At 42.7% G+C, this 27152-nt stretch overlaps 1 protein-coding gene across 6 annotated transcripts in view; it reads right to left on the bottom strand.

The window, feature by feature from the left end:
* The window catches only part of LOC139554258 (plectin-like), a 192924-nt gene that overhangs the window by 128803 nt on the left and 36969 nt on the right, over window positions 1-27152 (bottom strand). Inside the window, exon 1 of one of the 6 annotated variants that reach the window (XM_071367013.1) lies at window positions 3627-3926. The exons of the other annotated variants lie outside the window; for them this stretch is intronic. Coding sequence (XP_071223114.1) covers window positions 3627-3672 — 46 coding nt within the window. The 5' untranslated portion in view covers window positions 3673-3926. Of the gene's footprint in view, window positions 1-3626; window positions 3927-27152 lie in introns of those variants that run through there. 6 annotated transcript variants of the gene reach the window in all.

The raw sequence follows: 27152 nt of genomic DNA, 5'->3' as shown, positions 1-27152 counted from the left end.
AGGCCAGTTTGTTTGCCCCAAAAAAACTCAAATTACCCAGGTTCTTCACACCAGGCCTGTTGTAAAAATAAAAAATAAATAAAAAAAGAGTATCAGCTTCTGGCTAGGTTAGCTCTGCCAGCCTGGCGTGGTATTTATCCCTTTAAATGGAGACCACAGTTAAATGTGTCTGTTTTCTTAATATGTTTTGTAATTTTGTATATGTTTATGTATTTATGCAGAGATCATCTGTAAAAGAGACCCTAGCCTCAGTATCACTCCCCTGTCAAAATAAAGGTTAAATAAAAATACAAATAAATACAAATGTCAGGGAGGATCTCTTAAAACTTCTTCAGGATTGGTGGGTCCCCTGTGGGGCGGTTGAGCTAATGTAGGCTAATGCGATTAGCATGAGGTTGTAGGTAACAAGAACATTTCCCAGGACATAGACATATCTGATATTGGCAGAAAGCTTAAATTATTGTTAATCTAACTGCACTATCCAATTTACAGTAGCTATTACAGTGAAAGAGTACCATGCTATTGTTTGAAGAGAGTGCACAGTTTTGAACATGAAAAGTTATTAATAAACAAATTAGGCACATTTGGGCAGTCTTGATACAACATTTTGAACAGAAATGTAATGTTTCATTGGATCAGTCTAAAACTTTGCATATACACTGCTGCCATCTAGTGGACAAAATCTAAATTGCACCTGGCCTGGAATAATACATTATGGCCTTTCTCTTGCATTTCAATTTTAGGCAAAAATTGAAAAAAGGGGACCAATCCTTAAGAGGTTTTAAGGATCTGAGCCTTTTATTCAATTTCTGCCTAAAATGACATATCCAAATCTAACTGGCTGTAGCTCAGGACCTGAAACAAGGATATGCATATTCTTGATACCATTTGAAAGGAAACACTTTGAGGTTTGTGGAAATGTGACATTAATGTAGGAGAATATTACACATTAGATCTGGTAAAAGTCAATACACACCAAAAAACATGCGTTTTCTATTTTCTTTTTTTTTCATCATCTTTGAAATGCAAGAGAAAGGCCATACTTTCAGATAGGAGTCTAGGTTTCATTTAGATTTTGGACACCAGATGGCAGAAGTGTGTGTGCAAAGTTTCAGACGGATCATGTGAAGAACTACATCATTACACAATATTTTGTATGTGCCAGGAGTTTGCCCAAATGTGCTGAATTGCTCAATTAATACATTTTTAAGTACATAATTAGAGAGAACATACAAAAATGCTATAGTTTACACACTCCCAGGAATGTCGTACATGATGGATAATTAGCTTCCCTACAGAAAAGTCACTAACCTTCACACATCTAGATGGCCGGGCGGGGTGGGTGTGGGACCAGAGACAGCATGGGTTCAAACTGTAGAACCCAGTTCCTACATTTGAATCTAAAAATGGATTTTATCAAACAAAACTATACTTCATTTCATCTCTGGGACACTCAGGATGACAAATCAGAGCAAGATTACTGAATGTAAGTACATTATTTACCTTCAGAGGCGAATGTATCAAACCAGTTTCCGTGATAAAAGTGTTTTGTTGTTGTGCACTCTCCTCAAACATGGCATTTTTTAAATGTAATAGCTACTGTAAATTGGACACTGCAGGTAGATTAACAATAATTTAAGCTTTCTGCCCATATGAAACATGTCTATGTCCCGGAAAGTTGGCTGTTGTTTACAATGTCATTCTAGTCACATTAACGCACGTTAGCAACAACCGTCCCAGTTTATGGACATCGATCCTGTAGAGGTTTTAAGGGACCCTTTTCTTAAAGTTACAGTCTGCATTTCAGGAAAAACAACAAAATGGCAGCCCCACCACTTATTTTGAGGAATGGGGTGGAGAAATGTATCCACTCTCCAATTCATGGACAGAGCTATGGATGCAAGGACTATCCATGAGATAAAATGATATGTCTTGATATGTTATGATATGTCTTCATGTCTTGAAGCTATACAGTGTTTGTTTACAATTATATAGTTTACAAACAATGGAGTAAACAAGCTTATACTTTGGATTCTGGGGTACGACAGTTGAACTAAGCCTATGAGACATTTATATTAAGCTATAGTCTTCAAGAATCAATTACTGTATATCATTCATTTAAAAGTCCAAAAATGGATGTACCAATCCCAGATTGCCCCTTTAATGGAGAGATAGATAGTCTGAATAAATTAAGAAGCACTGCTAGGTTCAATCTGAGACACAAACTCCCTAATGCATCCTTAAGGCTGGGTTTGGATGCCGTGACGCCATTACAAATTACACTCAGCCTTTTTATTGAAACTATGGCCTAAACAGAGAGAATGCATAACTAGGTCTAAATCCAGACTTCTTTCTTGCGTCTAACTAACAGGTCTAGGCGATAACATTAGACCTGTGTTCTGAACTTGTTCAATTCATATTACTGTAACCCCCACTAAGCCAGTTGTGCTGAACGTTCAACATTTTCTGCTCTTGCACTGCACAGCCAATCGATTGCTGTGCTAGGCTAGCAAGAAATCCCAAATGGTTACACCAGGGATGGACTGATTCAAACCTAGTAGATACTCAAGAGAGTCTGTCAAGAGCCGAGTGTAAACTATCATTATCAGCATTTTTATATCGAGAGATTATAAAAGAGATTAAAATGAGTTATATACTGTATCCTATAATTGTCATTACTCAATTAATAGTAATTGCAAACAGAAAAAAATAACACGGAAACAAAGCACTGTATTACAAAAAGGCATGTACTGTATCCTGCGTTTCATAACATGTCTTCTTCACAGTAATCTTGAAAGTCTCATTTAGTGCAAGTGGTTGATGATCAGTGAGATAATCATAGAGTAGCAGTCGGGTGGGAGGGTGCAGTGGCTAACACCTCTAGGATGTAAACAAATGCAGTATGAAGTGAGCTGCTCCATGACACACTGCAGTGCATCAAGTCAAACTGAACTGAGCGGAAGAAACATTTCCATACATTATAGGGTCGATTATAGGGTATAGGGTATAGATTATAGGGTAGACAAAATGTAATGGCGTCTGGTTTTATATGTTATTTGTCCTGTGTCCCAAAGGATCCTCTCCGGCTACAGGCAGGGATATCCCCAGCCAAAGGGCAGGGTTGTGGTTGGCCGGATCGTAGCGTTGTCGCGGCGATGCAGCAGCACTCTGCAGACCCCAGCGTAGCGCAGACGCACTCTGTGTGCCGCATGCAGCAGTGGTAAGCTCGCACCACTCACCCTTCGCACCACTCACCCTTCGCACCAGTGCATTCAGAACACAATCACACACATATTATGAACACACACAAAAACACACAACATGAAGCTGTCTACAACATACCAGCTCAACTACACCATCATCAATACTATCACCACCCCCGACCGAGCCCCTCCAGTCACGCTTTAACACGTAAGCCATTCTCTCCCTTTATTCTCAACAAAATGCAGAGAGAGAGGGGAAGATAATTATTCCATCTATACACCAAAAGCAGCACAGATCCTTTGATCAAACTTTCTCCACCGATTCACAAGGTGAGGTACTCCTCTGCAAGGGGTTGTGGGAAAATTAGGCGGTCCTGTCCTGAACATCACACTTGATAAAGAGGGAGACAGAGAGGAGAGTACCTTTGAGAGAGGTGATCTCATGCTGGATAGACCTTGCGGTGTCCATGCTCTCCCTCCCACTGCTCCTTCTGTCCCAGTCCCAGTGAGGCTCTGAGGCTGCCTGCCCCTGAGTGAGCGCTCCTGCACCGTCTGGGAGGCTATGAACTGCAAAGTCAGCCTAATGCTACACAGCACGCTGCTGGAGGAGGTGGAGGATTTCGCTCTATAGTACCAGAGTCGTTGCTGCTGCTGCTAGCTGGCTGGGCTGCGTAGCTGCTCTGTTTCTATTCTCTCTCTCTCTCCACCTCTCTCATTGCTCTCCCTCTCAAACTGAAAGAAATGAAGTACAACTCCCTCCTTCCCTCCTCCTCCCCTACCTCCCTCTACCCCATTCCATCCCCTATGCTTTTAACAGACCAATCCCAGCTCAGCTCAGCCATCACATCTCACAGATGTGTAGGATGGCTTCGCACAGCCATCGCAGATACTGTAAAGTAAAAAGTGTCTTCTGAGTGACAGATAAAGGAAGAGAGAAAGACTAAAATGAACTCGTTATACATAGGCCTATACTGTGTAGCATATATATCGGTTTGTTCTTTATCAATGGAGACTTGGTGAAGACGTGAGCAGATGGAAAAATTGTCACCGATAAATCACATGGGAGCATAGATTACAGTGTGCAGTCTCTTTTCACCCTGTCCTTCCCTTGCACCCACATGGATGACGCTGTGAGTCGACAGAATCACAATCTAGAAAAGTGTGTAGTCACTCAATACTACTCTATATTTTATGACAGTGCTGCAGAGGGGCAGGGAGCTCAGACTTACAGCAATGTAGGATGATGCAGCACCTTTTAGTGAGTGTGTTCTTACGCAGCACCTTCAGAAATGATTCCTACCCCTTAACTAGTTCCACATTTTGTTGTGTTACAGCCCGAATTCAAAATTGACTAAAATATATTTTTTTCTCACCCATCTACACATAATACCCCATAATGACAGCTAATTTTTCCCACAACATTTTGGGCAAATTATATGAAAATTCAATGCAGAAATATCTAATTTACATAAGTATTCAAACCCCTGACTAAACCAGGTATTCCTCTAGCATTTTGACTGTGCTTAGCTCCATTTCGTTTCTTTTTTAGCCTGAAAAACTCCCTAGTACTTGACGACTACAAGCATACCCAAAATATGATGCAGCCATCACTATACTACTATTGCTTTGCCACATTCTTTGCAGTATTACTTTAGTGTTTGATACCAACAGGATGCATGTTTTGGAAATGTTTTATTCTGTACAGGCTTCCTTCTGTTCAACCTGTCATTTAGGTTAGTATTGTGGAGTAACTACAATGTTGTTGATCCTTCTTCAGTTTTCTATCACAGCCATTAAACTCTGTAACTGCAACTTTTCAACTTCCTACTACTTTTTAGCTACTTTGCAACTTCTTAGCATGCTAGCTAACCCTTCCCCTAACCCTAACCCTTTAACCTAACTCCTAAACTTAACCCTAACCCCTAGCCTGGCTAACGTTAGCATGCTAGCTAACCCTTCCCCTAACCCTTTAACCTAACTCCTAAACTTAACCCTAACCCCTAGCCTGGCTAACGTTAGCCAGCTAGCTAACCCTTCCCCTAACCCTAACCTTAACCCTTTAACCTAACTCCTAAACTTAACCCTAACCCTTAACCCTAACCCCTAGCCTGGCTAACGTTAGCCAGCTAGCTAACATTAGCTACCTAGCTAGAATTTGTAACATATAATACGTGAAGCAAATTCTTAACATTGTACATTTAGCAAATTCTTAACATATAATACAAATTGTAATTCGTAACACATCATACAAAATGGGTGATGGACATCCACAAATTAATATATACCATACAAAACGGAACGTATCATACTAAATGGACTGTGTCGGATTTATGTACAGAATAATACGAAATGATCTGAGACCAGGTTGGGCCCAATCTCCACAGGGTGTCACAGCATCTAAAGGCTTGTGTGGGGGATGTGACCAATAAGAAAAAACTAATGAGAGGACCATAAATGCCCTTTGCATAGGGTAATTCAGAGTTTACCCTGTACAGATACAAGTAACCACAGAGATAATACCTCCATATAGATACAGTAGCTTCAGAGTCCGCTTTAGGGGACACGTTTAGCATACCAGCTAATCTGCGTTAATACCAATTGTTACGCTTTATTACAACAAAACCTGGTTGGAAATTAGATTGTTGACACTTTCTTGGCAACGACATACTGTAGGCACCAATGCTGAGATTTCATCAGGCACGAAGTACGTGTTCATTAATGTATCATCACTAGTTATAAGGGGGAGTCAATGGGTGTGTCTGAAATGGGCCATAGTCAATGGTAGTGCACTTTATAGGGAAAAGTGTGCCATCTCAGACTCAAACAAACACAAGTGCACACTGACAATCCCCCAGCCAGAACAACACAGCTGTTTAGGGACTGTTTGATTTGGCTGTGAGCAGGTTTGGACCTGCATGGCCTTGCTTGATGTTGTCACGGATCCCTCTGGAACTTTCATCACGCACACCTGTCCCCTATTCCCACTGATTAGGACTTGTATAAGCGTGCCCTTTGGTTTCCTTGTCTGACGATTATTGTTACAATGTCCGTTGCTGCGCGTGAGTATCTGTGCTGTGTGTTTTGGGCTTTCGTGCCCTTGTGGATTGCGCAGATGATTACGGGTCTCGTCCCGTGTGTTAATCACTGTGCGCGTGTGTAATTTATTCAAGGTACTCCTCACTCTTTTGTTTGGGTTTCAACCCTGTGTGTTGTATACGTGTTTGTTTGGTCTTCGTCTGTAACGGAATTCCTCTTCTGAGGAGGAGGATTAGCAAGGATCGGACCAATGTGCAGCGTGGTAAGTGTCCATAATGAGGATCTTTAATAATTCCAATGAACACTGAACAAAATAACAAAAGTACAAACAAACAAAAAACAGTTCCGTATGGTGAAAACACCAGAAACAGGAAACAACCACCCACAAAACAAAGGAAAACAGGCTACCTAAATATGGCTCCCAATCAGAGACAACGACTGACACCTGCCTCTGATTGAGAACCATACTAGGCCTAACACATAGAAACAGAACAAAACATAGAAAAACAACATAGAATGCCCACCCCAACTAATGCTCTGCCCGAACTAAAATAAAGACATAAAAAAGGAACTAAGGTCAGAGCGTGACATCGTCCCCCGTGCCCTTACACGGCACGCCATCATTTGGGGCGTAATAAAAAAAACTATTACGCTTTCCTGCGTAAGTGTACCAACCATTTGTCTTTATTCACACAGCCAGACTAGTTGGCCATTAATTGCATGGACATCAAAACAGGATTCACTTGTAAGAGAATAATACAATTAAACGGATCACGGAAAGTTACACGAGATTTGTTTGATCGCCAGCAAGAGCAAGATGCAGAGAACAGATGCTAGGCAAATGAATAACAGTCCCAAATATTTTTCAGTCAGAGAAAAACATTTTAGCAGCAAATAAAGAAAAGATATACAGTGGGGAGAACAAGTATTTGATACACTGCCGATTTTGCAGGTTTTCCTACTTACAAAGCATGTAGAGGTCTGTCATTTTTATCATAGGTACACTTCAACTGTGAGAGACGGAATCTAAAACAAAAATCCAGAAAATCACATTGTATGATTTTTAAGTAATTAATTTTCATTTTATTGCATGACATAAGTATTTGATCACCTACCAACCAGTAAGAATTCCGGCTCTCACAGACCTGTTCGTTTTTCTTTAAGAAGCCCTCCTGTTCTCCACTCATTACCTGTATTAACTGCACCTGTTTGAACTCGTTACCTGTATAAAAGACACCTGTCCACACACTCAATCAAACAGACTCCAACCTCTCCACAATGGCCAAGACCAGAGAGCTGTGTAAGGACATCAGGGATAAATTGTAGACCTGTACAAGGCTGGGATGGGCTACAGGACAATAGCCAAGCAGCTTGGTGAGAAGGCAACAACTGTTGGCACAATTATTAGAAAATGGAAGAAGTTCAAGATGACGGTCAATCACCCTCGGTCTGGGGCTCCATGCAAGATCTCACCTCGTGGGGCATCAATGATCATGAGGAATGTGAGGGATCAGCCCAGAACTACACGGCAGGACCTGGTCAATGACCTGAAGAGAGCTGGGACCACAGTCTCAAAGAAAACCATTAGTAACACACTACGCCGTCATGGATTAAAATCCTGCAGCGCACGCAAGGTCCCCCTGCTCAAGCCAGCGCATGTCCAGGCCCGTCTGAAGTTTGCCAATGACCATCTGGATGATCCAGAGGAGGAATGGGAGAAGGTCATGTGGTCTGATGAGACAAAAATAGAGCTTTTTGCTCTAAACTCCACTCGCCGTGTTTGGAGGAATAGAAGGATGAGTACAACCCCAAGAACACCATCCCAACCGTGAAGCATGGAGGTGGAAACATCATTCTTTGGGGATGCTTTTCTGCAAAGGGGACAGGACGACTGAACCGTATTGAAGGGAGGATGGATGGGGCCATGTATCGCGAGATCTTGACCAACAACCTCCTTCCCTCAGTAAGAGCATTGAAGATGGGTCGTGGCTGGGTCTTCCAGCATGACAACGACCCGAAACACACAGCCAGGGCAACTAAGGAGTGGCTCCGTAAGAAGCATCTCAAGGTCCTGGAGTGGCCTAGCCAGTCTCCAGACCTGAACCCAATAGAAAATCTTTGGAGGGAGCCGAAAGTCCGTATTGCCCAGCGACAGCCCCGAAACCTGAAGGATCTGGAGAAGGTCTGTATGGAGGAGTGGGCCAAAATCCCTGCTGCAGTGTGTGCAAACCTGGTCAAGAACTACAGGAAACGTATGATCTCTGTAATTGCAAACTAAGGTTTCTGTACCAAATATTCAGTTCTGCTTTTCTGATGTATCAAATACTTATGTCATGCAATAAAATGCAAATTAATTAATTAAAAATCATACAATGTGATTTTCTGGATTTTTGTTTTAGATTCCTTCTCTCACAGTTGAAGTGTACGTATGATAAAAATTACAGACCTCTACATGCTTTGTAAGTAGGAAAACCTGCAAAATTGTCAGTGTATCAAATACTTGTTCTCCCCACTGTATATATATTTGTTGTGGCATGATATCAGTGAGGACAACTGTGCTTTGATCAAATATTATTTCTGACCTAGATGGATGTAGCAATGGACGTAGCAATTTCAGATTTGGACATGAGCAATGAACAATTCTAATATTGGGGATATTGACTGTGCCACAAATGCTAAAAAGCTAGCATTTGGAGAAAGTGTCCAGGTAAAAAAGACTAAAGCATGGATGCTGTAATTACTGGGAAACCAATATGTAATTTGGGTGAACTATCCATTTAACCTTCATCATACTCAATAAGTAGGAAGATTCACAACGGAATTACTATGTTTGACCGCTACAGCCCTTTCTAGTTGTAAAGGACGGTGAGAAAATGGCAAATATGACACACCTACAAATGCGTACATTTGTGTGGAAGGTGATGTGTGGCATAATGACTATGCAGCTTTCTTCGCCAATCCCTGTGCTAAATCCTGCACTACAACAGCCTTCCACTCAATATATAACCAATGAATGGCTGTCAAGCTGAAGTTATGGCATGGATCGTGTGGGGAGTAGGTAATTGAGAATCTGGGAGGAGTGAAATAAAGAATTGACTGAGTGAGGGGGTTATGGAGAGAGGGATGAGGAGGGGGGAGAAACTCTACTACAGTGACAGCGGTCCATCTGAGGGACACAGTGGTTGCACCGTCCAGTCAGGGCAAGGCAACGCCCCAAAGCTCCAGCCAACAACATTCCAACCCAGTGAGGTCACAGAGGGCTGTAAATCTTGCCCTAATGTGCCATCTCTATTAGCACTGCCCACAGCACAGACATGGGATGCATCCCAAGTGGCACCCTATTCCCTACATTGTGCATTACTTTTGACAAGATCCCTATGGACCCTGGTCGAAAGTAGTGTACTATAATGGGGATAAGGAGCTATTTGGGATGCAGCGGGACATGGGGGACTGAAAGGGTTCAGTGTCATCCATGTCACAAACAACACCACACCACAGAGTGGCTCTGTTGGTCCCTCATAAGAACCAAAGAGTGAGTGGGTGGGGGCAGGAAAGCCATAAAAATAATCAGCTAATCAACATAATCATTCCGACATCTATCTATCCCTCCACACAGGAGTGCAATTGATGAATACCAGTTTGATCCTTTGGCAATGGCATTGGAGAGGAGATATAGCACCAGGGAAACACAAATAGAAACACAGCTGCAAGCAGCAATAACTTGGGTATCAAGTATTTTCGCCCGTTTCACCCTCTCAAATATTATGCCCTTATTTTACAAGTCATCACATTTGGTTCAGGCACAACACCAACAACCCCTCACTGTCCAGGGATGTCTATCTGAAAGCCTCAGTGGTGGGATTTGAATCCAGACTGCTATGGGTTGGTATGTATACCAAGACAAAGGCACGAAGCCTCTGAGCCATTCTCACATAATAGCAAAAGTCAGGGCAAAAGTCCACACTATGGAAGTGCATGCATGTATGTATGAATTGAAGGTTCCAGTCTTGACTCCATCGCTTTCACTTACATAAATATTATAACATACAGTATAATAAGGTAACATATGCCATTTAAGCAGGTCACTTTTATCCAAAGCAACTTAAGAGTAATGCGTGCATACATTCTTTACATCTGGGAGAGCATGGCACTGCAAGCGCCATGCTCTACCAACTGAGTTACAGACCACCACGTGTGTAGTAGACAAGTGCACACGTCAGGAAAAAGTATAGAGTATTGAGATGCATAGCCAGCCGGGAGCTCCAACCCTCCAAGAGCCCAAACATAGACACATATTTGGTTCTACTCTACTATACTGTGCACTAGTGTATTTGTATTTATTATGGGCCAAGGCAGCAGCTACTCTTCCTGGGGTCCGGCAAAATTAAAGCAGTTATACAATTTTAAAAACATTACAATACATTCATAAAAGATTTACCAACACACTGAGTGTGTGCCCTCAGGCCCCTACTCCACTACACAAAATCCATGTGTACGTGTGTGTAGAATGCGTATGTTATCATGTGTGTGTATGCATGTGTCTGCGTCTATGTATGTCTCTCTTTACAGTCCCCGCTGTTCCATAAGGTGTTGTTTTATCTGTTTTTTAAATCTGATTCTACTGCTTGTATCAGTTACCTGATGTGGAATAGAGTTCCATGTAGTCATTGCTCTATGTAGTACTGTGCACCTCCCATAGTCTGTTCTGGTGGCATGAGGTATGCATGGGTGTCTGAGCTGTGTGCTAGTCATTTAAACAGACAGCTCGGTGCTTCCAACATGTCAATACCTCTCACATATACAAGTGTACTGTACTGTACGGCACTATACTCTATGGAACAGTGGAGGCTCCTCAGAGGAGGAAGGGGAGGACCATCCTCTTCAGTGAATTTCATAAATATTAAAATTGAAAAACATTTAAAAAGTAAAATTTAGATAAAACTATACTAAATATAATCATATGTCACCAAACAATTGATTAAAACATACTATTTTGCAAAGAAGGTCTACAGTAGCCTCAAAAGCACTCTGTAGGGTAGCACCATGGCGTAGCCGGAGGACAGCTAGCTTCCGTCCTTCTCTGTGTACATTGACTTCAATACAAAACATAGGAGGCTCATGTTTGTCACCCCCTTCCATAGACTTAAACAGTAATTATGCCAACTTCTGAAGGATGTCCTCCAGCCTATCAGAGCTCTTGCAGCATGAACTGACATTTTGTCCACCCAATCAAAGGATCAGAGAATTCATCTAGTACTGAAAGCATATGCTACAGTTAGCTATCACTGCAGTGTATAATATGTGGTGAGTAGTTGACTCAAAGAGAAAGACAATAGTTGAACAGTTTTGAAAAAATGTATTTATTCCAAAATGAAGGAGAAGCAAGAGAGAAGGAATACAACATGGCTGCTATGAAAGTGAACTGTGTTTATGCATGATCAGAACAAAACAGAACAAAACGGGGATAAACATACCTGAATTTGCAACAGTTGTACTGATGATTAGACCTTATATCAGTTAGATACAGGCTACAGTTTGCAAGGCAATATTGAATGTCACTGTCTGTCAACTCAAATTTGTCTCTCGACCTGTGTGCACCTGTTGTAAACTTTCATTCATAGGCTAGGTTGTAGCAACCTCATGATGGGTAAAGGGAAAATGTAAGTATCATGTAGTAGCCTAGACCTATCGCTGTTACATTGAACTGGGTGAATGGAATATGAAATAGAGTCATCCAATATGCTGTAATAGAAATAAGGCCATGCTCATGAAAGAAAATCGTCCTCCCTCATCTTAAACGGCACTGACCGCCACTGCTACGAAACTATACTCTACGGATCTATACTCTACTGAACTGTACTATACTGCACTGAGCTATACTCTATCTTACTGTATTGTGGAGATAATAAGCTATCTCTGCACTAACTAAAACTGAGGCAATTATTTTTGGGCCCAGAACTAAATTGTGTATGTCCTCTGAAATCAGTGGAGTTATGGGGTGAGGTACTAACTACTAAAACCTCTGTTAGCTACCTGGGATGCATCCTTGATGGAAGCTTGGAAGGTGTGAGCATGGCCACTAAAGTGTTAGGGAAGATTAATGCCAGGACTAAGTTTTTGTCCAGAAAGTCCAAACTGCTTGATAAGAACTCTGCCCTCATTCAATGCCATTTTGACTATGCTAGTACTTCCTGGTTTGGGGGCGTATCTAAGCTTCTGAAGGGGAAGCTCCAGATAGCCCAGAATAAGCTGACCAGGGTAGTATTGAAGGTGAGTCCACGTACTTGTAACCGATGTGAAATGGCTAGCTAGGTAGCGGTGGTGCGCGCTAGCAGCCTATCAGTCGGTGACGTCACTTGCTCTGAGACTTGAAGTAGTGGTTCCCCTTGCTCTGCAAGGGCCGCGGCCTTTGTGGAGCGATGGGTAACGACGCTTCGTGGGTGACTGTTGTTGATGTGTGCAGAGGGTCCCTGGTTCGCGTCGGGGCGAGGGGACGGTCTAAAGTTAAAACTGTTACATACTCACATAGGCAGGAGCTGCTTTCAGGAACTCAACTGGCTGCCTGTTGAGGCTTGGTTGTCCCAGATTAGACTGGGTTTGGTTTACAGGAGTATTTATGGTTCTGCGCCCAGATATCTAACCGATTACTTTCCCCATGTTAGGGATGCAAAAAATCACAGCACCAAGATCAGGTGTTGCTAATGTGTGCTTATACAGGTTCAGGAGTAATGCTGGGAAAGGTACTTTCTTGTATACTGGAGCCTCAGAGTGGAATGTGTTGACTCTGCCCATAAAAACAATGTCCTCCCTGGGCAGCTTTAAAAAGAAAAAAAGAAACAGTTTGATGTCTTCTGTGCCCATTTCAATGTACCTTAACGATGCAACTGCAATGATGATAGATTTTCTTCTTTGTTTTTATGTTTTATTATCTCCCTGTCATACTGTGTACAACCGTGTTGGATCTTGCCTAGCCATTTTGTCTCAAGAGGACCACAATGGAAATAAGTCCCAGACTTTATTGTATGTTATCCTCGATGATTTTACTCATGGCTTTTCAAGTTTTATGTGTGCTTAAAAAAAAGAACTATGGCCAAATTAATAAACTAAATTAAACTAAACTTTACTTGAGTTTACTATACTAGATCTTGTTTTTCCCCATTTAAACTTGTCTTGGTCTGGTCATGGTCTCAATACCCTGGTCCATGGTCTAGGTATAAGAAAGTCTGGGTCTGGATCTAAAGGGTTCCGGTCTTCATCTCTGGTACTCGCACCACTTTTATACTTTTGAATCCATGTGGGTAGTGGACAAGCACACACTTCAGGAAACATTGTAGAGTATTGAGATGCAAGGCCAGCAGGGGGTTTCATTCCCTCCCAGAGCAGCTTGAATTGTCAGGCCCAACCTTTCTCAACTGAATTGGCTCACAGCAACCATGACATTTCAGACATAAACTGTCCCACACTGATCTGTTTCACCCGTCTTTGTGATCGTCTCCACCCGCCTCCAGGTGTCGCCCATCTTCAACATTATCCCTGTGTATTTACAGGATTATTAACCTCTGCCTACCCTGAGCCGACCTGCCGTCCGGTATCGTTGCCCCACCTCTGGTTTTCTGACCCCTGCCTGCCTTGACCTGTCCATTGCCTGCCCCTGTTGGATCACAGGGGCAGGCAATAGACATTAAACCATTGTTGATTCAATGTTGTCTGCATCTGGGTCTTACCTTCATACCTGATATCAACTTAATTTATATTGCATATCAAGATCTTGGTCTATAGATGCTGTACACCAAGTTTCTGAAAAATTGGTTTAATGGTGTCTGATGGGATGTTCAAATTCCGAAACTCTAGGTCAAAGGAGGAGGCGGGGCTGACCTTTTGATGTCAAATGTTGTTTATAGCGCCACCATGTGTAACCAGATGTATTCGTGCACCAACTTGCACCATCCCACTTAGTTTGATCTCTGTAGGTCTTACCATTTAAGAACTATAGCTCTTCAAAGAGTGGATAATAATAATAATAGGGTTCCAGCCAATGTTCCCTCTAAGCTGCGGGCGGGCACGTAGCTCCTCGGAACTGCCGTGCAGAAGAAATATCAGCCCATGCAGAGAAGCACGAGATTGAACTTCACTCAACTTTCTAGAGTTTTCCGTCTTAAATAACACTATCAACGTTTCTCTTCTGTGGGAATTGTGATCGAATCAATGCAATATTAGCCACTTTCAATGCAACATACCATAACAAAACAAACTCTGCAAGATATTTTGTTGTAGGCAGAACTCATTGGAGTAGGATTCTATTGCATTGACACGCACGACTCAGCCTGTACTCTACACAGACTTGTGCAGCATAACTAAATCAGAGCTGCAGTAGGCCTATATGCAAATAAACCATTGCCACATATGGATCTTTGCCCTTCTATAAACTGGACTGTGTTTACAGCATGGGCGGCTGGTAGCCTAGTGGTTAGAGCATTGGACTAATAACTGAAAGGTTGCTAGATCGAATCCCTGAGCTGACAAGGTAAAAATCTGTCGTTCTGCCCCTGAACAAGGCAGTTAACCCACTGTTCCTAGGCCCTCATTGAAAATAAGAATTTGTTCTTAACTGACTTGCCTAGTAAAATAAAAATGAGGTCATGAGTATATGCGCTTATTTTGAAATTTTGCCAGAGATGCATGTAGCCACGTGTGCACATTTGTTCATATCCTTTGCTAGTTAGTGAGTTATTATCCCAGTCCTAGATCATTTGTAGTCAGCAATAGGGGAGTGATTGCTTCCTACAAAAGCACAAAACGTATACATTTCTTGACATCTTTGAAAAGGGAGTCAGGTTAAGAGCTTTTTTTTGTCTTAAAGGGGCAATGTCTTTTGAGAAAAGCTTGAATAAGCTAAGTAGCCAATAGGCAGAGGGTAGCATAATTTGTCTAATTCTTTTGTAATAATGGTATGGGAATAATAATGCATTTCATTTTGTAAAGTGTTTTCTTGCATCAAACTACAACATTTTCAGTCACCTTCTTGTTTGAAGGACAAGTGGATAAACAGGTTAATGTCAAGCCTTACATTTTATTTATCAAGAGTCTCATGGAATGTGGGCCTACATTTAACAACACATATTGGCTGCTACTGTACTGTAGGCTGAATGATAGAACAGCTATTTCCATGTTAAAATGTTATGGGATGCATTTTCTCCATATTGTTTTATGTAAGGACACTCTGGTAGGCCTACACTATGATCAAATAGCCACAGTAGCCTACTTCACCACTGTCTGAAACTGTAACTTAAAGCGGGTACAGCCTCAGTGTTCACTGATGACAGGCAGTAAACATCATGTACCAACTGAAAGGACATTCCCACCATACAACACAAGATCAAGCAGGGTATCAGAACATCAGTCACGTGCGTCAGATATCATCAGAATAGACACCGAGTTCCATATCAAAACCATGTTACAAATACTGTTGTGATTAACCTGACCAAACTTCCAGGAAGTGATATGTCAAAACGTATAAGTGTTTTCATTGAGGATCCTGTTTCCATGAAACTGTTCAAGTCCATTCTTCCCATCTGAACACACAGGGGGTTGTAGGGCCTCATATACACCCTTGTACTGGGGTGTGGTTTGCCCCAGTCCACACACTCATCAGTTCCAGAATGAGAGCTTGGACCAGGTCCAGCCCACTCCCACACTGACAGGGGCGACTGGGTTAGTTCAGGCTGTTTGGCTCAGATGTAGAATGTGATGTCTGATCTTGGGCTGTGGTCTAAAGAGGCCAGATAATGTCTGGAGTGGCATCTAAACTTAGCAAAGATGTATCAAATTCCAAGTGCAGTTGTTGCTCATTATCACTCCACTGCACACACACTCACAAATCAATACAAACCCATACATCACTGACGGAGACTCTTGAAATGTATCCCCAATACAAAGACACAATGTGAGGGGAAATGCTACTTAGTCATTATGCCATATATCACTTTCCACACAAATGTACAGGTGGATTTCTGTAGCTCAGACAAAGCTCCACTAGGGGCTGTTCTAGGGCCACCCCGAAGTAGATGCTATAGCCTGGGGTGGAGATTGGGAACAACACTTTTATCTGTGTGAGATGGACCTACTGACATAGAAGAGGAGAGGTTGGGATGTTGGGGATGTTTTGTTTCTGAATGTTTGATTTATTAATTACTAATGTCCAAAATAATTATCAATATTATAGCGTCCATTTATGTTGTAAGTCTTTGACAGGTTTCCAATATTATTAAAATCAACTGGTGAAAATGTGTTTTGGCACCCTCGTTCACCTTGACATAAACAAGATCAGACATTTCTGTTTATCTTATAAGCTGTTGAATTAACTGGCCAGCAGGATGGAGGGTATATGTATAGCTTATAGGTGTTTGGGCACTAGCATGATGGCTTGGAAATGAAAGGGGGCACCAGCTACACTTGAAGTCTGAAGTTTACATACACTTTAGCCATATACATTTAAACTCAGTTTTTCACAATTACTGACATTTAATCCTAGTAAAAATTCCCTGTTTTAGGTCAGTTAGGATCACGACTTTATTTTAAGAATGTGAAATGTCAGAATAATAGCAGAGGGATTTATTTCAGCTTGTATTTCTTTCATCACATTCCCGGTGGGTCAGAAGTTTGGGTGAATTTTGGCCCATACCTCCTGACACAGCTGGTGTAACTGAGTCAAGTTTGTAGGCCTCCTTGCTCGCACACGCTTTTTCAGTTCTGCCCACCAATTTTCTATAGGATTGAGGTCAGGGCTTTGTGATGGCCACTCCAATACCTTGACTTTGTTGTCCTTAAGCCATTTTGCCACAACTTTGGAAGTACGCTTGGGGTCATTGTCCATTTGGTTGACCCATTTGCGACCAAGCTTTAACTTCCTGACTGATGTCTTGAGATGTTGCTTCAATATATCCACACAATTTTCCTCCCTCATGATGCCATCTATTTTGTCAAGTGCACCAGTCCCTCCTGCAGCAAAGCACCCCCTCAACATGATGCTGCCACCCCCATGCTTCACAGTTGGGATGGTGTTCTTCGCCTTGCAAGCTTCCCCCTTTCTCCTCCAAACTTAACGATGGTCATTATGGCCAAACAGTTCTATTTTTGTTTAATCAGACTAGAGGACATTTCTCCAAAAAGTACAATCTTTGTCCCCATGTGCAGTTGCAAACCGTAGTCTGGCTTTTTTATGGCAGTTTTGGAGCGGTGGCTTCTTCCTTGCTGAGTGGCCTTTCAGGTTGTTGCTGTAGGACTTGTTCTACTGTGGATTTAGATACGTGTCTACCTGTTTCCTCCAGCATCTTCACAGGGTCCTTTGCTGTTGGTCTGGGATTGATTTGCACTTTTCGCACCAAAGTACGTTCATCTCTAGGAGACAGAACGCGTCTCCTTCCTAAGTGGTATGATGGCTGCGTGGTTCCATGGTGTTAATACTTGCGTACAATTGTTTGTACAGATGAACGTGGTACCTTCAGGCGTTTGGAAATTGCTCCCAAGGATGAACCAGACTTGTGGAGGTCTACACATTTGTTTATGAGGTCCTAATTTCTTTTGATTTTCCCATGATGTCAAGCAAAGAGGCACTGAGTTTGAAGGTAGGCCTTGAAATACATCCACAGGTACACCTGCTTCTAAAGCCATGAGGACATTTTCTGGAATTGTCCAAGCTGCTTAAAGGCACGGTCAACTTAGTGTATGTAAACTTCTGACCCACTGGAATTGTGATACAGTGAATTATAAGTGAAATAATCGGTCTATAAACAATTGTTGGAAAAATGACTTGTGTCATGCACAAAGTAGATGTTCTAACCGACTTGCCAAAACTATAGTTTGTTGACAAGAAACTTGAGTGGTTGAAAAACGAGTTTCAATGACTCCAACCTAAGTGTATGTAAACTTCTGACTTCAACTGTACAGCCTCCAGCCCAGGTAAGGCCCCCCTAGAACATACAGTATGTACCAGCCGACCTGCTATGACATTCCTGCCGTGAGCTTGTTTTAGCGCACCAGTGTGTTAGTGCCATTGTTCCACATGCCTGGATGCCACACAGCACTCGATTTTCACTGCTGCAGATACCGGTATTCAGAATAGTTTAATAACCAGTGGTCTAACACATGCATGCACACACACACACATTTAAACAGTGAATCACATGCTGTACACTTGGGTCGCTATCAGCTTGTGCTCCATCTGCAGACTGCAACTATATTTTCCTGATTTACAATTCTGATATTATGCTGTATAGGCTAGGTCTACATTGTGATATTTTTGTGCAGCCAAACTTCGCACCCCTTACCCCCTTTTTCTCCCCAATTTCGTGGTATCCAAATTGGTAGTAGTTACTGTCTTGTCTCATCGCTGCAACTCCCGTACGGACTCGGGAGAGGCGAAGGTCGAGAGCCATGCGTCCTCCGAAACACAACCGAACCAAGCCGCACAGCTTCTTGACACAACGCACATCCAACCTGGAAGCCAGCCGCACCAATGTGTCGGAGGAAACACCGTACACCTAGCGACCTGGTCAGCATACACTGTGCCCGGCCCGCCACAGGAGTCGCTAGTGCGCGGTGAGACAAGGATATCCCTACCGGCCAAACCCTCCCTAACCCGGACGACGCTAGGCCAATTGTGCGTCGCCCCTGGGCCTCCCGGTCGCGGCCGGCTGCGACAGAGCCTGGACTCGAACCCACCCACCTTTTTAATAGACTATTTGAGTAGAGCACATAGGAAGGGGATAAAGGACAGGATACAGAGTTTGTATCAGAGAGTAACCCAGAGAGACGGACATATCACACCACCATGGCGAATGTCTCAATGTGACGTCATCATCGTAGACAGATTGGAAACACATCCCTCAGGCCTCCCAAGTGGCACAGTGGTCTAAGGCACTGCATTGCAGTGTTGCGGCGTCACTACAGCCTGGGGTTTGATCCCCTTGTCATTACCGGCCATGACCGGGAGTCCCATTGGGCGGCGCAAAATTGGCCTAACGTCGCCCAAGGAAGGGGAGGGTTTGGCCAGGTGGGCTTTACTTGGCTCATCGCGTTCTAGCGACTCCTTGTGGTGGGCCGGGCGCCTGCAGGCTGACTGTTTCCTCTGACACATTGGTGCAGCTGGCTTCCTGGTTAAGCGAGCTGTTGTTAAGAAGGCTTGGCGGGTCATGTTTTGTAGGACGCATGACGCATGTTGGAGTTGCAGCGATGAGACAAGGTTGTAAACACAAAAAAGGGGTAAAAAAAGAAACACATCCCTCTCAGCGCCCGTGCAATCAATCAATAACCTCCAGTTGCATCCCAAACGGCACCATAATCCGTCAATAGTGCAATATTTTGACCAGGAGTTTGGTCAAAAGTAGTGTACTATGCAGTTAATAGACTGCCATTTGGGAGCTAGACTCAGTGAACCTCCGTCGTACTGTATCTCTAGTCACTGTGGAACCTCAGAGACCACTCAATAATCTCCACTGGTTAATCACCCTGTAGAGGGCCCACATGGCTCTGTTCAAAAGTAGTGCACTATAGGGAATAGGGTGCCATTTGGGATGAAGCCTGTGTCAAGAAGAGTTCAGGTGGGAGAGGATTATTTCACTGCAGACTCAATACTCAGACATATCCAACAGTAGGGCATGGAGAGCCTCACAAATATTGCTTAGCAAAAAGGAACAAAGTAAACACACTATTTTGAACTTGCTATATTTATATTCATAAAGGCCAAGTTATTACTGGCAAAGCAGGGTGGCATGACCAATTGGAGCTATGCTGACAAATCACTTGTGGTGCCTAATGTAACAAGCATGCAACAGGGAAAGACCCAGTAACACCAAGATTGGAACACACGCGCACAGACACCTCAAAATCACAGGAGGTTGGTGGCACCTTAATTGGGGAGGACGGGCTCGTGGTAATGGCTGTAGCGGAATGAGTGGAATGGTATCAAATACATGGCTTCCTCCACTGCTCAAAATAGGCCTATGTATGAGAGAAGCCATACTATGGCATATGACAGAACAGGCATACCTCATCACATTACACCGCATAAGCCACCATGTAATAAATCACCCTGTACATTCAGGTTCACATGTGAACAGCCAGACAAATGGGGCTCCTGATCTGACAGGACCATGTGAAATAGCAGAGTAGTGAGGAAGGCCCTGTATGTCCCGGGACTATCCTACTCCATCACCCTCTGACAGTGAGCCAAAACAAGCCCCCCAGGCCTAAATATGTTTAATAAAGACTAGGTGTGAACATACACTGTGTATAAAACATTGGGAACACCTGCTATTTCCATGACATTAAAGCTATGATCATGTATTGATGTCACCTGTTAAATCCACTTTAAATCAGTGTAGATTAAGTTTAAAGAAGACTTTTTAAGCCTTGAGACACCATAAGCCCAGTGCAAGTCAGCAGTCTTTGGTGAACGGGGATGAAATAATCTTTGGTTGGGGGACTCCTGCTCCTTCATCCTCTACCCTATCTTCTGAGGGTCTTCTCACTTCAGGCCTCGAGGGTGTCTGAGGCTCAACCCCCCCCTCGAGGGTGTCTGAGGCACAGAAAAGGCCAGACATCCACGGCCACTCACCTTCCTCCAGCCATCATCATTGGTAGCTCCATGGTGAAGAACATCTTGGTTCCCTTTTGCAAAAATCCTGTGCCACCCGGGGGCTACGGTGAAGGATAGCACAGGATTTCTTCCGTCCACACTACATCAGCAGCCAAGGTGCATGTGGGATCAAATTATATCAAAAAAGGTCAATTGAGCTGATCAACACCCTGAAAAGCAGCAGATTATCTCTGGCCCCGTGCCGTCGGTGGGTCGCGGCTGCCAAAGGTTCATCAGGCTCTTAGCACTTCATATCTGGCTTAAATACTACTACCACTCTGTTGGCATAACATTTATTGACAATTACGACCGTTTTTGGAAACAAAAGATCCTCTACAGAGATGATGGCCTTCACCCAAACCATCTAGGAGCCTGGACCCTCTCGTCACATTTCAAGGCCGCGTTAAGACATTGACTCAGAGACAGACCAAGCCCCGCTCAGGTAATACCTCCCATGCTTTCTAAGCACTGTCGTCGTACTGTTGTCTATTCTGCCAGGGGCGTTGTCAGTTGTAATATTGTACCCATTCGTTTGAAATCCACTCTTAGATCTGCTGTTAGCTTATAAAAGAAGCCCACTATGGTCTGCTCACCCAGTACTATTTAAAAAATGTCTCTCTTTACAGAAATCCATTTCCCTTGCCCAAAAATTTGAGCTACTTTAAGCCTTTGTCTGGGGAAAAATTTATCCATAACTGTTATAGGGGTCTACTGTCCTCCCTCGGCTAACCTTTGTGCACTCGAGGAGTTAACTAGTTTGTTGTCTTTTACTAAATCATAAATGATTATGTTTGGGAAATGCAGGCTTCAGACAATGTAATGATTGACACCTAACCCAGCTGGTGACTAAGCCTACATGGCCCAACCCTAAAGATACTTCAAAGTGAACTCTGATCTTATTCTAATGAATACACCAGAGATATACGTTTCTACTGGTGTCTTCGCCCAAGATATTAGTGACCATTGCCCAGTTGTTTGTGTTAGAGATGTGAGAATACGAAAATCTAAGCCTCGTGTCATCACAAAGAGGAATTTTAAAACTTCAGTCAACATGATCTTTATTTTAGTGACCTTGATTGTAGTTCAGCGACCCCTGAACCTGAATTAATGTTCAGACCTTTTTTTTGTTGATGTCTTCAATACTATTGTGGACAATCATGCTCCCTTCAAAAAACTAAGGGTTAAAGATAGATCGAATGCCTGGTACACTCCGGAATTATCAGAAGTCATTCATAAAATGCTTAGGGTCAAGGCCAGGAACACAGGCCCGGACTGGCAATCTTTTAAGTAACTGAGGAATCATTGTGTATGACAAATCTAAGGATAAATCTGATAATTATGTAACCCTTCTTTCAGATTGTAATGTCAATTCTGGAAAACGGTCAAATCCTTTGAGAGAACTTCTAAGCCTATTCATTATGATACTGTCCTGGATGCTGATAGGGGAAACTTGCTGAATGATCAGAGAAATGATAGTCAAAACTTTTTTGGTGGGCTATTTACAGAAAAATAAATAATGGACGCTTTGCTAGCACTAGACAACAATAAATCCACAGAGGCCAACCAATTGCTTAAGCCCATCAATGTTGGCTCAATAACCCACTTAAAAAAAAAAAAGAATGTAATGTTATCAGAAAATATTCAAAACGTATAGAAATCAGCTCGTGCTGCCACTCCATAAGGGCGGGGATAGTAGTGATTTTAATAATTATCGCCCCATTTCAAGACTTCCTTGTCTAGCTAAGATTCGTGAATCCTTGGTAAATGTACAACTTTGCTCTTTTTTATGTGAGAAATTTATTTTTAATGTACACTAATCATGGTTTAGGCCTGGGTTATGCACTATTACAGCAACCACTTTAGTTGTTAATGATCTTGTCAACCATTCAGCCTGCCCTGACCTCGAGCCTGCCTGCCTCACCGTACCTTTCGGACTCTGACCTGTTTAATGAACTTCTGCCTGTCTTCGACCTGCATATTGCCTGCCCCTTGAATTCTAATAAATATCAGACTCAACCCGTCTGCATCTGGGTCTAGCCCTGTGTCGTTATAGGTTTCAAGATTATCTTAGTGGCAGAACTCAGGTCATCGTGATTGATGGGGTTAAGTCTGAATTTCTTGAAGTGCATAATGGTGTACCACAGGGGTCAATGTTGGGACCTGTTCTCGTCACTATTTATATAAACACCATTGGTAAATCTGTTAGAAATTGCAAACTTAATCTAAATGTGGATGATACTATTATGTATGCTATTGCCCCGACTGTTGATCTGGCTTTGTCAAACTACAGTCAGATTTGATGGCTGTGCAGGAATCCCTTGCTGATTTAAAATGTGTACTTAATACAGGCTAAACTAAATGCATGTTGTTTTCAAACTCTTGTAAGAATGTTTCAGATGAACTACATGTTCACTCATTAGATGGTTCTCCAATTGAACATGTTCCCATATATAAATACTTAGGCATTTGGATTGATATGGATTTGACGTTTAAAAAACATGTAGATGAGCTGGTTAAGAAGCTAAGATTTAAAGTGGGCTTTTTCTACAGAAACAGATGGTGCATTTCTCTAGTCAGCAGGAAGCAGATTATTCAGTCAACCTTTTGATTTGTTCTTGATTATGGCAATGTTATTTATCTAAGTGCAGTTGCTTTGTTTTGTTACAGGTGACAGTTTTGATGCTCATCACTGCATCCTGTATCAAAAGGTTGACTGGTCTTCCCTCAAGACCCGTAGATCTCTACACTACTCCCTTTTTTGTTTACAAGTCCCTACTTCATAAACGTACATCTTATCTACCTTTGCTATTGAAGTATAGACACCTGAGTAGCCTAACCAGTTCACAGGATTGGTTAACTCTTGAGGTTCCTAGGGTCTCCACCGAGCTAAATAAATCTTATTTTAGTTTTAAAGCACCGTATTACTGGAACAAAATTAAAAATACATTTCATCTTAATGTTCTGGTATGTTTGAATGTGTCTTCTGGCACCTTAAATCACCTTAAATGTCTATGACATGAACATTATTCATAGACTGTGTCCTAAATGGCACCCTATGTGTATATGTACTTATTAACCTTTTACTGCAGTGGGATACATCGGGGTCACACAGTGTTTCTTGGTAGTCTTAAACATATCTACTTTGACAAAAAGTATACACCTCTCACACATGGTTATGGGCTTTTAAAAAATGAACATCGGTACCATGTCAGATATAGAGTTGAAAGGTATTACATTCTCATTTACAGCAACAACCTGGGGATTAGTTACAGTTACAGTGCAGAGGAAGGGGTATGAATGAACCAATGGGAAGCTGGGGATGATTAGGTGGCCATGATGGTATAAGGGCCAGATTGGGAATTTAGCCTGGACACAAGGGTTAACACCTCTACTCATACGATAAGTGACATGGGATCTTTAGCGACCACCGAGAGTCAGAACCACCGTTTGAAGTACCATCCAAAAAACGCCATTCTACACAATCACCGCCCTGGGGTATTGGGATCGATATATATATTATTAGGGCTCCCGAGTTGCACAGTGGTCTAAGGCACAGTGGTCTAAGGCACTGCATCTCAGTGCAAGAGGCGTCACTACAGACCCTGGTTCAATTCCAGGCTGTATCACATCTGTGATTGGGAGTCCCTTAGGGCGGCACACAATTGGCCCAGCGTCGCCGGGGTAGGCCATCATTGTAAATAAGAATTTGTTCTTAACTGACTTGCCTATTTAAATAAATAATATATTTTGGGGGGACCAGAGCAAAGAATGCATCCTACTGGCCCACCAACACCACTTCCAGCAGCATCTGGTCTCCCATCCAGCAACCAACCAGGACCAACCCTGCTTAGCTTCAGAGGTAAGCCAGCGGTGGTACGCTGCTGGTGACTTTAACTGCAGGAAAGGGGTACAGATCCCCATTAGATGCTGCCAAGGCAGCAGCTACTCTATCTGGGGTCCAAACAAGGCAATTACATCATACATTTATTTTATAAAACAGTACATCATACAACACTACATATCTACAAAATGTACAATACAACAATGTGTGTAGAGTGCCTGTGTGTGTGTGTGTGTGTGTGTGTGTGTGTGTGTGTGTGTGTGTGTGTGTGTGTGTGTGTGTGTGTGTGCGCCTCTTCACAGTGCATGTTGTTCCATAAGGTGTACTTTGTTTTAGTTTTTTGTATCTGATTTTACTGCTTGCAAGTAGTACTGTGCGTTTTCCAGAGTCTCTGTTCTGGACTTCAGAACTGTGAAGAGACCCCTGGTGGCATGTTTTGTGGGGTATGCATGGGTGTATGAGCTGTGTGCTAGTCATTTGAACAGACAGCTCGGTGCTTTCATCTCACAAAGACGAGTAAAATGATGCAGTCACTCTCCTCCCTGCAAAACAACAGTTTTCAGTCCGGATAGAGAAAGAATACAATTCCATTAGTGAAAATGTCCCCTTCAACCAATAGCTAACATCCACTAGGACTGCTTCCAAAGCCATAGCAGAGAGGGAGGAGAGGACTCCAGGAAAATAGCCCTTAAATGTCACATATCCTCACTTCTTTTCCAAACAACGATTCAACCAATGAGGCCAGGCTAACTCTGTTGCACCCAAACTAAAAAAGTTTGGTCGTCATTCATTGGTTTAAATCAACAGTTTTAGTGCCAAGTGGCCCGGATGTTGCTTTGGGGGCCTTTGCACCCCGCCTACATTTAGGGAAAACGCTGATTTCAACAGCTAACTTTGTCTCAAAATGGACAGGAAGGATTGTCATGCAATGTCCATTTTTGGTGAGCAATTGGAGACAAACGGGCAGCACATTGTCCACATGGATGCACTCTCATTCGATCACATTGAATGATTGCCAGTAATTGCTCCCACTGTGGGGTCCATACCACCGCCCATTAGAGGCCTGAAGCATTTCACCTAAAAACCCCCATAGGGTACTGTAAATACAGTACACGCGGAGTAATATGAAACTTTCAGGCTGACCACAAGCAAGCTACTAAAGTAGTATGGTATACTGTAGCTTGACAGACATGGACACCCAGCTGGGAATGAGACTGCGACTAGATAAAATTAGGCCTACGTTCATTTTCACTGGTTCAATAGCTTCTAATAAACTGCTCTGATTGTTAGTCACAACTCACAACCACACGCCAAGAATATTTACACCATATCTCACAATGTGGCAGTGCCAACAGGAGCTGAGAGTGCTCTCCTCTCCCATGACGAACAGGTGTGAGTGTATGCTATATTATAGGTGATAATGCTTGTATGTGTGTGTGTGTGTGTGTGTACACTGAATGAGACATACCAGATCTGTCTATTGAACAGTACAGTGTATGCATTTCCTTTCATAGTCGTGTGTGTGTGTCTTTAAAAAGGACACTATTTTAGAGTGCAAGGTCATGTTGCATGAAACTGATCTTGGACAAGGACTGGAAATGAGGGAGGAGGACTGCTCTGCTTACTGTACTAGTCAGCTGTCCAAACACAGCACAGTGATTCCCAACCATACAAACCCTATCGATCCCTTTAACACTACAAAATCATCCCTTTTACTATTTACATGCACATAGCCTAATTCACAGTCCAAACTCACACCAGAATGTCTAACAGCGGTGTTTTGCACCAGACTGTTTTGGGTATTTAAAAATCTAGGTGGGACGGGGGGCGGAATTCCATTGAAATGACCGGCGGTTTAGAACTAAGCAAACAAAGATCTGTACAATCAGTGGGGGCGACAGGACATCCTTTGTCCTCTTCACCTTGGTCGTGGTTTATCTGGGGGCTAAAAAGACCTGACTGAAACTGAGGCATGGTGGGAGATGAGATGAGCTCACTAACTTCCTGAGGGACGGAGTCCACCCGAGATGGCATGCAAGCCAGGGACTAAAGATGTTTGGCTCAGCATATGTTTGTGGTGCAGTAGTGTACTACTGGACTTACTTGAGCCAAGGAGTTGATTAGCGTAATATTTGAACTGCAGGAATCAATTTGATCTATAGTTACCTTGCCTTCCAGGTGAGAGTTGTGAGTTATTTGAAATCAGGTTTGGGTGGCAAGCAAAAACGTAATTGTAGTTTAACAAATGACAGTTTAGCAAGTCGGACTGAACACCTGAGGGGGCGATGATGCATGTCTACTGTTAAAGCAATACCAGCTTGCTGGAGATGCAGTACTGTAGTATTAGTCATATTGCAACAGGCTTGACAAGGAGATGGTCGTACTTAAGACGTACTGTTCTATAGATACAGGTAAATACCAAGCCTGAAGACTGTAC

The sequence above is a fragment of the Salvelinus alpinus genome, chromosome 26, assembly GCF_045679555.1.
Source record: "Salvelinus alpinus chromosome 26, SLU_Salpinus.1, whole genome shotgun sequence".
NCBI lineage: Eukaryota > Metazoa > Chordata > Actinopteri > Salmoniformes > Salmonidae > Salvelinus > Salvelinus alpinus.
This window is presented reverse-complemented; position numbering and strand designations above follow the sequence as displayed.